Source organism: Nelumbo nucifera, chromosome 6 (genome assembly GCF_055504915.1).
Source record: "Nelumbo nucifera cultivar China Antique chromosome 6, China Antique-T2T, whole genome shotgun sequence".
NCBI classification, from domain to species: domain Eukaryota; kingdom Viridiplantae; phylum Streptophyta; class Magnoliopsida; order Proteales; family Nelumbonaceae; genus Nelumbo; species Nelumbo nucifera.
The window spans coordinates 12,280,930-12,294,651 of NC_142654.1; the positions used below are offsets into that span (position 1 = coordinate 12,280,930).

At 36.3% G+C, this 13,722-nt stretch overlaps 2 protein-coding genes across 3 annotated transcripts; one reads left to right on the plus strand and one right to left on the minus strand.

Moving 5' to 3' along the window:
- Positions 1-249: 249 nt before the first annotated feature.
- On the plus strand, positions 250-4,644 carry LOC104588259 (S-adenosyl-L-methionine-dependent methyltransferases superfamily protein). The gene is made up of 5 exons (XM_010246115.3): positions 250-561; positions 726-832; positions 1,635-2,142; positions 3,031-3,149; positions 4,185-4,644. The coding sequence occupies exons 1-5, from the start codon at positions 280-282 to the stop codon at positions 4,381-4,383; spliced, it is 1,215 nt and encodes a 404-aa protein (XP_010244417.1). The 5' UTR covers positions 250-279; the 3' UTR covers positions 4,384-4,644.
- Positions 4,645-5,511: 867 nt separating this feature from the next.
- LOC104588267 (RNA-binding (RRM/RBD/RNP motifs) family protein) lies at positions 5,512-13,122 on the minus strand. Of its 2 annotated transcripts, XM_010246127.3 has the most exons (10): positions 12,983-13,122; positions 12,397-12,899; positions 12,157-12,254; positions 11,683-11,923; positions 11,460-11,557; positions 11,303-11,368; positions 6,650-6,724; positions 6,323-6,391; positions 6,098-6,204; positions 5,512-5,991 (listed from the first exon to the last, which is right to left on the minus strand). In XM_010246127.3, exons 2-10 carry the CDS (start codon positions 12,816-12,818, stop codon positions 5,905-5,907), a joined length of 1,263 nt encoding a protein of 420 aa, XP_010244429.1. In that variant the 5' UTR covers positions 12,819-12,899; positions 12,983-13,122; the 3' UTR covers positions 5,512-5,904. The 2 variants fall into 2 exon arrangements, with proteins under 2 accessions (XP_010244429.1, XP_088746356.1); XM_088890230.1 differs by lacking the exon at positions 12,983-13,122 and having other exon boundaries at positions 12,397-12,911.
- Between the last annotated feature and the right edge of the window lie 600 nt (positions 13,123-13,722).

Sequence of the window (13,722 nt, forward strand, 5' to 3'; positions counted from 1 at the left end):
CCAGTTAAAATGCCCTATCAATATTGAACTTTTAACAGCAAAAAGAGATAAATCCTTAAAAGAATGCCAAATGCAGCCTAAATCGATTTGGATTGGGATTTGAATTCCATAAATGGATACCATTTGTAGTCAGTCCTGTGGACTCCCTCCAATCCATAAAAGCATAAACCGGATCGAAATAGACACCGGACCGCCTACTTAGGATCCGGTTCTAATCAATCCTGGACAACCCGACCGAATCGCTTAACTAGTCATATAACGGATGATCAGTTCGTTGAGATGAGAGTCTTGTTGGCGGCGGTGGGAAGGAACGAACCGGAGCCGGGAGGAATGGGAAAGCGCGGGAAGAAGCAGAGCCACCAACGACACACTCCTCGAACTTTCTTTGACGCTTCAGAAGACGAAGAAGAAATCGTTGCCAGAACTCTTCCTTCCTCATCTGAAGAAGAACCAGAAGAACAAGAACAAGAAAAAGAGGACGGACAACAAGTGGGAAATGATCAAAAGGAGTACTCATTCGACTCCCCTTCTAAGTTTCTCCTCTATCAACAGTCTGTGCAGGTAGATAATCGACAAAGACCCTCTCTTTCCTTCTTTACAACTACCCTAATCACTTACCATTTTCCAGGTTTCTATTGTTGCTTCTTTTTCCTTTCTTTTCCCTTATTTTTCATGAATTTTGCACATTTTATTGATGATGGTTGATGGTGAGTTTTGGTGCGCAGTCACCAAAAGGAGACATAAGCTATCTCCAGAAGTTCTTCCTGATGTATGTTGGCGGGAGGGCTCCACTTCATCTCCAAGAAGATTTCTGTGGCACTGCTCTCCTGTGGTCAGATATCTCTACTCTGTTCCCTCATTTTCTTCCTTTTAATCTTACATGATATGCAGTTAAACTTGGGCAGCGCTTATTTTCATTTATGAAAATGGGTTTGTTCCATTTTCTGATAATTCGTAGAAAATTAAAAGAAATAAATGCAAATGCAGACCCCTAAAAAAATTCTAACGCATTACATTAGTAATCAGTTTTAGGGGACGCCAGAGCATTCTATTATCATGTTTTTCTTGCCCACGGACTCGTCTGTTCGTTTCTCCATCGTCATTTCTTTCAAATTCTTCAATTAAGGCCATTTGTTCATTTATTTAACCAAAAGGAAAGCTAAAAAACAAAGCCATAACAGAGATCAGATCTCATCTTTGGGGTACAGAATATGCTTGTGAAGAAACCTGACAAGTTTTAGAAGCTTCATAGTTCAGAAATATGGCTTACTTTTGGCTTCTTCCCAACTTTCATGGTTGTTGAGCTTTAGAATTAGCTTTCACAGAATGAATACGTCGTCTATTTTATCTTAGGATTTCTTCTGCCTTTCTTCCCCCCTTTCTTTCTGTTGTTTGTTTACCATTGCAATTACAGAAATAAGTGAAACGTAAGACACCTGGTGCGCTTGCATAAGTGTGGTCGTGGTCTACTTATGAAATACTGGTGCTCCATTTGTACAAGCATAATTGGGCAACTGCGGCTCATCATTTGATGAATCCCCTGTGTCCTTGGGGTTGTTTGTTCCTTGAGGTACATTGATTTTCTTCAACAAATTTCAGAGGCCTAATGGATCTTTCTTTCTGTCTTTTTCCAGTACAGAGTGGCTCCGCAGTGACACAAGAAGAACTGCTATTGGACTTGATTTGGATCTTGAAGCACTTAACTGGTGTCTGGAGAACAATATAAGCAAGATCGGGGCTGATGGATATTCTAGAATATCCTTGTACCACGGGAATGTCTTGCAGCCTATGGCGGCTAGATTAGTCAAGTACAAACCCCAAGATCTAATAAGAAACATCACACTTAATGACCACAAAGAGTCTTCAGAGGATGTCATTCCGGAATCTTCTACAAATATGGATGGTCATGCTTCTGCTGATGATGAGCTTGCAAAAAGGAACAGTTCACTGCCTGCAAGAGACATTGTCTGTGCCTTCAACTACAGCTGCTGTTGCCTTCATAAGCGTGCAGACCTGGTTTTGTATTTTAAGCATGTTCTTGGTACCTTATCTAGAAGAGGTGGTATATTTGTGATGGACATATATGGAGGTATATCATCAGAGCGTGAACTAAGGCTTCAGAGGCGATTTCCAAACTTTACAGTAAGCTCCTATCACATAACCAAAAGCTAAAGGACATACAGGTTTTGCAGTAGAACCCAAAATTGTAGTTGGCCCACATGTTCCCTCTACAAACATTAGTGTTAGTGGTAACCTGAAAAAAAGGCAGATGAGCCACAATATATATTTGATAAATCTTCCCCTTGGTCGATTCTAGAATTTCCTTGTAAGATAAAGCCTATAAGGCAATCATAATCTTCCTCTCCCAACTTTCTCTTTCAGAACCTCCTCACAATCTTCCTCTCCCAACTCTCTTTCAGAACCTCCTCCTGCACCTGGCACCAACTATTGCTATCTTTAACTTTCAGTAATATTATTTGCAACTGTTGTTATTTGGAGGCATGTATATATTTTTAAATAATCACTAAATAAAATACTTCTGTTACATACATATTTAGATTTATTACCATTATTGACTTGGACCATCTTTAGAAATGCTCTATTGTCCCCCTCTAGCATGCATTTTAGCATTTTGGGTATGTCCTGACATCATATTCTCAGTTTTTTGATAATCAAAACCTGGTCTAGAAGCAAGTCCCATCATTTTCACAGAGAAACAAGAAACTTGAAACTTCTCTGCAACTTAAAAAGGAAAACATGTGAAATAAATTGTGTGAAAGATCCAGATGCTAACTTATCAGTTACTTCTGTCAGTCATTATACCATGGAGATTGCATCTTCTATTTTCCTTGCATGTTGCTGCTTTTAAGATTAACTAATTTTAGTAATGGATAATCTTTTTATCTAATACTTTCCAACCAAAAAAATCTTTATCTAGTATTTGCATGAAAGCTTGGTGTAATTGAAGTTTCATGCAACTGTTAGTAGTTACGTTAGTTGGAGTTAAACAGTTACTGTCGATTTCTGCAGTATTTTTGGGAGCAAGCTGAGTTTGATATTATAAATCGCACAACAAGAATCAGTCTGCACTTTCACCTACGAAATCAACAGAGGAAACTTCGCCATGCATTTTCATATAACTGGAGGCTGTAAGTTGTATTACCCTTTCCACTTGCTAAGGTTTGCTTTAGCTTAGGAAATGGTGTGTTAATCACATGATCCTTGATCCCCATAAAAATTAATTATATTATTTTGCAACTTTAGCTATGCATTTTCTTTGTTGCCTACTGTTTTTTCCTTTTTTTTTGCTTACACTAAGTTTTCTATTTTAGACGTACATCATTGAATATAAATAGGTTTTTGATCTAATAAAAAACTAATACTGTAATTTGTGGTTCCAGCATTCCAACAATCAGTATACTTTTAGTAACCTAAACCTTTATGCTTTCTTTCTTTTTTCATTTTCCATTTTTCTTGTGTGACAAAGAAAGAAAGAAGGGCTCCTAAAAACTAGCTTTAGTCAAATGTCTAAGCTCTCCCTGTAAGAGATTATCCGCAGGTTCACCAAGTAGAGCACCAACCTCCACATCACACCTATAAGAACCTAAATGGAAACAAGACCTAAATCAATAGGAACCTTGCTACAGTTTAAGTAAAAAAAAAAAAAAGTAGAGAAGCTCCCTTTGGCTAGGGTTTTACTGGGAAAGCACGTGGTGGACTATAACAAACTGGATATGTGACTAAGATTTTGGAGGCCTAGCCTGGCTGGTTCTGTTTGTCATTTTGCCCCTTTGAAGAGGTAGGAAATTTTTAACATTCAAAGATGGAATAATTGTTCAGTGCTTTTTTGGGAAAATTAGGAATATGGAGTTCTCTCTCTAACATGGGGAAATATTGAAAATACATGATTTCTTACTTAGAGTTCAAAATATTACAACAAAACAACCATGTAGAACAAATACAGTCATCTTAAGGTGCAAAGCTATTTGTTGGCAGACAAACAATGATATATTGGCATTCAACTTTAAAAAAAATGATATATTGAAAGTTGAAGTACGATAATTTGTGATTACATTCACAGAAAAGGGGAAATTGTGGCATCTACTTGCTCCTCGATGGTAAACAAACTCCTATCAATCTCTGTTCTAGAGCTGTGACTTTATGATGATTGATTATATGCCTAGGTGGTCATTGCCTGAAATCAAGGACTGCTTGGAAGAAGCTGGATTCCGGTCTGTGCATTTCTGGATTAAGCAGATGCCAGACACACAAGTTAGAAACTCTGAAGGGTTTGGCTCAGGGCGAGATTTGAAGTACGAAGAAGTCTCAACATTTCAACAACAAGATGCATGGAATGCATACATCATCGGCGTCGCGAAGTGAATGTATCAGTTCCCATTGTTTTCTGTTGTAGCAACCACGAACTATATATTGAGAAATGCATACGTTAATAATTGTTAGCTTTGAAGGCTTCTGAGAAAATGAGGCTGAGGCACCCAGAGTCCCATCTAGGGGACGATGATGCAGCAGTTAATTTGGTCGACAATTAATCTTTCTTCAGTTCCTTGACAGGAGACTATTGTGACGTGAAGGTCATTGGCAACGAGAAAGCTTGTAAAGGATTTGATTGGTGCATGGTTCAAAGCATTGACCCGCGCAATACGCAATTTTTTGCATATTGATTCAAAGGGGTGATACATATATGGATTAAAATTGTTTCAAGTTGCCTTGAAAAAAAAAAAATTGTTTCATGTTTTAAGCTTTGGACCAGGCCATCTCTGGGAAAGGTATTAACAATTGAACATTACATGGCTACCCGAGTATTTAGCATTTGAGTGAACCTGACAACCGATATCTATCATATGATATAAATACTTTGATTTGAACCGGTGCAAGTGAGTGCAGGGCTGTGAATTTGCTAGAATTTGTTACCCACTTACCCAAAAGGCCCCCAACGTGTAGTATCGCTACAAAAAAGCAATCAAGAGTAGTAGATCATCCCTTGAAACATTATCAATCAAAGTGAGCAGTGGTTAACATGGTCTAGTTAGTAATGAATGGTATCATGCTTTCACTAAGCATTTCACATAATACATGCTGCAGTATTGCACCGTGGCTCAATGTTTTGTTGGGATCAAGGTCAGATCAGCAGTTGCCTTCATTTGGATTAGATTCAAGAAGAAATATGGCAAAGGCACTACAGAATGACACGAGTTCACTTGTATTGATTTCTGTTCATTGGACGAGGTGAGGCCAATTTTGATAGGATTAATCAAAACTTGCTGCTCTCAGTGCGTCACAGGGGAAACCCAGCTGGTCAATCCAATCAGTCATGCTTGCATCCCCCACCATTCTACTTTTAAGAGCTTCCTCGCCAAAATATAGAAAATGCGACCCCAAATAAGCCACTTAAACGTATCGATCGGATCAGTGATTGATGGTCTACTTCTAATTTCTGAGGTGTTACCTATTTGAGTCACCAAAAAGAATTTATATACAAAACCAATGAAATTTCTTTTAACATGAAAATGCATTAAACAATAAATATTTCCCTATAAATGAAACTCTTTCCTGACAATATTACCAACATTGCTTGATTTTCCTCGACAGGATGCGCAGAGTGCAAAAAATGGCCGCAGTACAACACAATCACCTGAAAAGCAACAGCATGTGAAGCGACCTAATTCTCCCATAGGTAGGTCAAGCCTAATGGTCGAGTGGCTAAAAAGGACCACGAAAAAAATACAAGGACTAGATACAAAAGCACTAATGAAAACTAGATGCTTGATATACATTTTCACTCGGACCAGGTTATCTTCACACTCCCAAATCAGTTATCTTTACTCGTGTAATAGCTAGATTAGAGCCATGCAGAGCTGACAATGAACTTGCTCCTCCCAATATTTAGAAGGTTGGCCTCGGCCGGTTCCTGCTGTATTTAGGTGGGTTTGTCTTGGCAACATCAACAACTATCATCCAGCCATTAATGATCTGCAAGCACCGGTAACAAAGATACGAACTCCACTGAATCTCTTCTAAAGAGTTGATTTCTTATATGAATAACGCATCAATGCAAAGAAAAGGCTTTCTTTGATACCTTGCCATTCATCTCTTTGAGAGCAGCACTAGCAGCAGCTTCTGTTGTGTATTCAATAAATGCGTAACCCTTTGACCTTTTAGATATCTTGTCCATTATAATTTTAACTGTTGAGAACAACAATAACATAATAATAAAGCACTTAAAAGGCAAGTGTAGAGAGGAAATAATTAACTGGCAATGTGAAATCTAGAAACATTGTTGGACAGGTTCGCAAAAAAATACCTTCCACAAGCTCACCAAAACCTTCAAATGCCGCACGTAATGTTTTCTCTGATGTGTAGAAGGATAGGCCTGTAACCAGCATGCATTGCAAGGATCATTAGCAGTGAAACATGTATGATTTGAGAAACTTGGAATGCAAGCATAAAAAGCTATCTTCAAAACTAGTGTTTGATTGTCTTGCTACAAGTTAATAAGCTACCTAAGAGTAAAATATTGAGGTAAAAAATCAAAATATCAATTCCGCCAAGATAAATGAAATAGAAGGGGAAATAGTTAAGAGTAAATCCAACACATCCTAACCTAAATCCAACATAGCAAATGACATACCAGTTACAAATAGCCTTTTTGTTTTTACATTGGGCATCTGATTTGCATCCAAAGAGCCAGGGGAGTCAGAATCACCTGAAAAATGACAACCATTAAATCAAATTCAAGAAATCTTCACTGACTAATTTTTTTCTGTTCTATGATACCTAAGAACTTTTTTCCCTAATCCAAAAAGAAAAAGAAAAAAAATAGTAAAAAGGCATCATAGTCATTTAAATTTTAAAATTTACAATATAATTCATGATTTAAATAGTTAATCTCAAGGATTGTGATGCAAATCTCATAACTTCCTAAAAATTCTTAAACTACTTTTTGGATCTTATGATTTATATATTTCGCACAATTCAAGTCAGTTCACTAAGACCAAGTCCTCTATTCTGTCATTCCTTTGTTTTTTTTTTTTTAATTTTTTTTCTCAAAAATGCAATGGTTTTAAAACCTTTATTAGAATAGGCTTATTTAGGTTTCTAAGACCTATTTATATAACTTATTGAGTTTAGTTTCTATCATTGTAGGGTAAGGAGCCATATATGTGGGTTAATTGACTATCAAGTTATAATTATATCATCTAAAGTTTCTGATGTACAGATGGTAAACTCTGTTGTATTCCATAAATATTGTGTAACTGCATATTCTGATAGAAATTAAAAATCCCCATAGGTTTGACAGATATATCTCCAACCTTGTGTAAAACCTTTTTTGATCAACTGTAACTTTCATTAATAGAATTTAAACAAGTGAATTACAAAGAATCAACCATGCTGTTAGCCATCCTCTGCACCAATTGTGAGTCCCCTTCAACCTTGTTTAAAACTTTTGACCTCCGTGAATAACTAAATAGTGAATCAAGTAACCAATGATTTCATAGTATATAACTAAAATTTATTTTTGTAACTAGAGAATCAAGACTATTAAAATATATGTAACCTAGGAATGTGCAATTGATGTTAAGTGTCTATAGGTGTCCAATAGGTTGACATCTAGGATTCAAAGTGGAGGAAAGATAAAAATGTAAAAAGATTTACAATATTATAAAAACAAGAAAAAGGAAAACAAGGATGAAATGTACAAAAATGCTGAAAAAGTAAAAAGACTTTTATCATGGACAGAGGCTGACAAGGTTGCTTGGTTGGGGGAAAAGGAAGGGTAAATTGCTGAAACCTCCCCTGTACTTTCTGACAGTTGTGGTTCAGTACTCTACTTTATGCTAATAGGACTGTCCTCCACTGAACTTTCTAACATTATTGCATCTACACCCCCTCCATCAACTCAACGTTAAAATGTTAACCAAAATTGTTGATGTCATCAACTCAACATTTTTAAATGTGAAGATTGCCCTTAAATAAAAACATCAAACATGTGGTTCTACACTAACCAAAATACCCTGAAAAGAGTCATCCACCACACTCAATATTTTTCTTAAAACACAATAAAAAAATGTAGGAGACACAAAAATTGAAAAAAAAAAATAAAAATTTATACTAACAAAAAGGCCAAATTTTCAAAAAAAAAAACATAAAAATTATATAATTTTCCAAAAACATATTTCAACCAAAAAATCAGAATTGCAGAAAAAATACATAAAATGATAAAATTTTCAGTATGTATAAAGGCAAAATTTCAGAAAAACAAAGAAAATGATAAAAATCCAAAAATGTACATTTCAATAAAAAGTAGAAAATGTAGAAAATATATAAAATTCATAAAAAATAAAAAAAATATAACAATTCAACAAACTATACAGAAATTGTAGAAAAACGAAAATTTTATGAATTTTATGGCTAGTGTAATAGGGAAGGGTAAATTTAGAAGCCAATTTACCATTCAAATGGTCAAAGTTGGGAATTTTGGTAATTTTGTCCACTTCCGTTGGCTAGCTCAAAATAATGGAGGGGGTGTAGATGCAACAATGTCAGAAAGTTCAGGGGAGGACAGTGCTATTAGCATAAAGCAGGGTGCTGAACCACAACTGTCAGAAAGTACAGGAGAGGTTTCGGGCTTTCAGCAATTTACCCAAAAAGGAAACAAAAGATTAAAATAAGGGGAACTATTTAATGTTGTGGGTTCACAAGCACTATAGACCATGACTTACTCATGGCATTTTCTAAAAGTGGAACTGACTATAATGTTCCCTATCTACTTGCTTTGGATGTCCAATGCTATGGACAAACTAAACATTTGCCTTTTTGTATGATTTTCTCTTGTTCTTTATTCCACAATTTCTTTGATTCCCAGACAACAAAGAACAACCAAAAAAATGAATTCAAGATATTAATGATAAAACAAATAAAAATACAAAAAATAAATGGAAAAGGAAAAAAGAATATGAATTAAGTTAGAAAAACCCCACTAAAATTTTGTGTGGACATGAAAAAGAAAATAAAAATATGAGGCAACATGTAGACCTCGTTCTAATGGGTGGAGATGAGCAATGCTAAGGATACCTATAAAAAAGTTAAGAATACAAATCCATCTTTTATCACACATCAGGGACATTGTGTCGATCAAGGAGGTCAGTATCTGTGCTTCCAACCAATGTTCAGAAAACCAGACCAGGCATAGAACTAGAGAAGGGAAAGGTTCATGGGTCAGAGGTTCAACTGGGGTTGAACCGGTGGTCGAACTGTGATGACGTGGCATATACATATATATACTATGGATCATATAAATACTATATATAATATATTTAAATATGTTAATTAGATGGAAAGTTTCTTAACTTTTAAAGCAAATGACTAGGGTTCAAGTCTCTTAATTTACATTTTCTTTAAAATACGTGTATAAATAAGTAATATATACAACAAAAAGTCATTAATTAACACAAGTGAAGAGGTGGACTAATGGTAATTAAGCAATATATAGAAATTAGAGGTCATGGGTTCAAGTCTTACTAAAAACATTTTAAAATTTCAATTGTTAAGGACCTGGGTAGTTTCACAAAACCGGGACCGGTTCACCAGTTTTCCGGTCAGCCGGTTTTCACCAATTTTTTATCAAGTGCAGTTATTGGGGTATGGCCAAACTGGCCAAGGTCCCGGGTCATGGTTCAACCGGTCTGACTGGATGGTCCGGTCCGGTCCGGTTTTCTAAGCACTGGTTCCAACAGACAGAATTATGGATATGTGCTATAAAATGGATTTGTATCCCTTACAAATAGGAAAAAGAAGAGGGAAAAATACTCTTTGCATCCTTAGCATTTTTCAGTAAAAAATAATGCTGATCAGAGAAGCCAAACCTCATGATATTTATTAGTGGACTTTCATATTCTATAAAAAAAAAGTCAATTTGAGGAATGAGATTACTTGGATGCTATTCTGTCATGAGAAAACAGCCTGAGAGCATTTACATCAATTCTCTTTGTAAACAAAAAGATTGCACCAATGAGGGGAGGTAATAGAAGGATCTTTGAGGGTAAAAGCAAGGAACCCCATGAGCTCACTGGAGCTATGGAAAGAAGCAAGTTCTATTGTGCGTCTGTTCTTGAGGATTTGACATATTCCAAACCACCTCTCCCCTCCTAACTTCATAAAACCCCGCTTACTGTAGAACAAGGCCCAAAAATCTGGAGTACATGGAAAAAGAAGAATATGTTCTTTCCTATAATGCATTGGCTACAATCAACACTTCCAAGACCGGATCATTTCAATTCTAGTTCAACCATCAGGCCCATCAAAGTCCACAGATGGAGTAGCCTATAAAAGTAGCAGAACAAAAACAGAAGAAAAATCAAGGCCATCTAGAACAACCATTTTAATTCAACTTTCCAATTTGCCAGTTTATTCAGTTTCTGATGCAACTCTGGTTGATAACTGAACCAAAGCATTAGAGATCAAGTGCCGGTACATACTGGTCCAACTGGCAATTCCTAATATCCCCCCCCCACCAACAAAAAAAGCCATTACCAAATGCTGGCCCCAGCTATACAGGTTCTTAGAAGGAATGACCTGGATAAAGACCTATCTTCCAGCATTTTTTACAAGCTGCTCTTATACCCGAGCCCATATTCTCATGATTGTCATCTGAAGATTTTAGTTTACCATCAAATCAAGCAATGGTCCCCTCCTGCATGGTTTTTAAAATCTCCATAAATAATGTGTCATGTGACTCATGTCTAGGAAGTAGGAACATCAACAACTATTTTTAAAATTTCAAACATCGTAAAATGGATAAAATATAAAATTACATGTTCACAAGCCTTTGTCACAGTTGTCAAGCATATAACTTCTAATATTAAATTCCAGGAACTGATAGTGATTATTAGCCCTGTTAGAATCCTTAACCTCTTTAGAACAAAAAACACTTATACAACCATGTTTGTTCATGAGAAACAGCAAAAAGAGCAAAACATATGATTCCAACAGCCCAATATTGTTATTACAAATATTGAATTGACAACAGGACCTCAGCTATGTTTGTTAAACAACAGTCAAAAACAACTTGTTTTGAAGTGAGAAAGGACAACGAAAACAACCATATTATCACAATTCACGTAACATATGACCTGGAAAACAAAACAAATTTTCAACCAGGCAAAGAAAAGCAGCTAGATAATGAAAAACTATGCATAGTACTCCAAATCTACAACTATAAAACAAACTGTAAAAGTATGGGCAACTTAAATGATAAAACCAGTCAGACGACAAAATGGAACACCTCTGTAATCCTTGTTCTCTGACTCAAATTTTTCATCGGGTAGAACAGACAAAACACCTGGCACGCCTGCACCGTATTAGAACTGTTGTTTAAATACTGGCCAGCATAAACAGCAACAAAAATGAAAAATCAAGAAGGGATAGGAGTAGATATTGACCAGCTAGCTCCCGTGAACACTCCTCATCAAGTTGACAACAGAAGCCAAAATTATTTTGCCAGGAAACATGATATATACACATTTCAGCATCCTTCTGACTGCAATACCATTTACCAGCTTTCAGGATAAATTAAAAGCAAGGAAATGAAGAAAATAATGTGCAACAGGCTTCTATTTCTTAAAGAAAATGAAGTGAATTCATCTTTGAACATGATTGACTTACTTCCCCAAAACTTTTGTTAATATTTGAGCATAATAGTCCACCATCTGGGCCTTTGTGATAACTTCAACTCCTGGTTTCTCCATTCGAACTAACCAGTACTTGGAAGTTCCCTCAGGAAACAGTAGAGGAGCCACACCATTTGAGTTTGATGGATTACTCAATGGAAAGCTTGAAAAACTATAGTCCTTTTCTGATGAATCAATATCCGGGTCGGGCCTAACAGATAACACCTCTGGCAAACCTACGTTATAAAGACCAAACTATAACATCAGAACAAGAAATAACCCGACCCATTTAACATCTCTTTCTCACTAAAATCACTGATGAATGGTTATTCTTCGTGACATTCTTATTAAAATCAAAGCCTCTTAAAGGTTGCAACTACTCTTCTACTTGTAGTTCTCTCATTTAGCCAACAACTTAAAACTATTGAAGAGATAAACAGTAACAACAGTAATAGGGAGAACAACTTACTAGCAAGCTGGCGAGAAGTCTCCTCATCAATGTCGCAACAGAAGCCAAAATGGGTCTGCCAGGATGCGTCGTAGATACACTTTTGAGCTTCTTTCTCGCTATTAAACCACAACAAAAGTCCAGTTCAGACCCAAGACGAAATATCACACGCGTTGCATAATAAGTAATAACAACCACCAAATAACGAAGATACAATAGACAACTGTTAATAAAATGATAAAAATGAACTAAATACGATACCTTCCCAAAACCCTAGCTAGGGTTTTGGCATAATAATCGATTATTTCCGGTTTGGAGCGAATCCCTTCCGGAGGCTTCTCCATGATAACCATCCAGTGGTGTTGACCACTGGTAGTTGCGGATGAATGCAGAAAATCTGAGGTAGTTCTTGCGGTTGCTCTTGCTGTTGAAGATACGGAAGAAAAAGAAAAAGAAAGGGATGAGGGAGTGATAGGGTTCCAAGAAGAGCGGACTCTGCAGGCAGTTTTCTTCTTTGATGAAGTGGGTAATTTGATGGTTATGGGGAAGGGATTAGAAGACTGGACTTGGGTAATGGGTGGCGCAACTGTAATTATATTAGCTTTATTGGTGGCTATGGCCGCGGCTGCCGTGGCCCCGGCAGTGATGGTTGCGGTGGCGGTGGAGGGAGATAGAAGCTTCATGGCTGCTGCTCGGGCTTGCTCCCCTACCTCCACAAATCTACTGTTGTGTTTTTGATAATTTTGCTATTTGCCCGCCCAAGCCTGCAGTCGGTTATAGACGTTAGTTAAGGTGTACGAAGAACCAATATCAAATCATGATTAATTGGTGGATTTGTTGACATTACTGTTGTTGAATCCGGATCTGCTATTTACAGTGCCCGCCTCACACCGATCTCACAGCACGATTGGTCGCACATCGGAAACATCACCCGTCTTTGAATTTATTATTTATGGAGAGATATTCTCAATTCAATACTTGGTGGGATGTAGTTCTGAGGTCGGTGAGAATAATATGAAAAAGCTCGTCATGGAGGATAATATGGAAAGCAGTTAAAATGACAATGGTTTGTACTGGGAGTGTCTACGGACCATGGGCAATTTTTGCAAACTGAATCGGTGGTACCGGTACCATCGGTTAACCAGTCCGTCAGTTTCGGTTTCTAATCAGTTCGGCTCTTCGATTTTTTATATTTATAATATATATTATATAAATATAATGTATAATATTATATTATAAATAATAAATGATATATAATATATTTTAAATATTTTAAAAATATATAATATATAACATATTTATATATACATTATTATAAATATAATATAAGTATACATTTATATATATAATGAATATATATTTATATATAATATATAGAAAATATGTGACATATATTAAAAATATATATAATATACATATAAATATACATACCAGTCGGTTCGGTTAATCGAAAACCAAACTGATCCTTCGGTTTTTCAAAAATCCCAAACCAATCGATTCGGTTAACCGCATTTTACAATTCAATTTTCTCAGTTTAGTTTGGTTTTCGTTTTTTCAGTTTTTCATGGACACCCCTAGTTTGTACGG

Excerpts from the sequence above, each read along its gene's own strand:
- LOC104588259 (XM_010246115.3), top strand. The coding sequence starts at position 280 with ATGAGAGTCTTGTTGGCGGCGGTGGGAAGGAACGAACCGGAGCCGGGA. Across the intron at positions 562-725 it reads TCTATCAACAGTCTGTGCAG|TCACCAAAAGGAGACATAAG; the intron begins GTAGATAATCGA and ends TTTGGTGCGCAG. Across the intron at positions 833-1,634 it reads TGTGGCACTGCTCTCCTGTG|TACAGAGTGGCTCCGCAGTG; the intron begins GTCAGATATCTC and ends GTCTTTTTCCAG.
- LOC104588267 (XM_010246127.3), bottom strand. The coding sequence starts at position 12,818 with ATGAAGCTTCTATCTCCCTCCACCGCCACCGCAACCATCACTGCCGGG. Across the intron at positions 6,205-6,322 it reads TTTTGGTGAGCTTGTGGAAG|TTAAAATTATAATGGACAAG; the intron begins GTATTTTTTTGC and ends TGTTCTCAACAG. Across the intron at positions 5,992-6,097 it reads TCAAAGAGATGAATGGCAAG|ATCATTAATGGCTGGATGAT; the intron begins GTATCAAAGAAA and ends CGGTGCTTGCAG.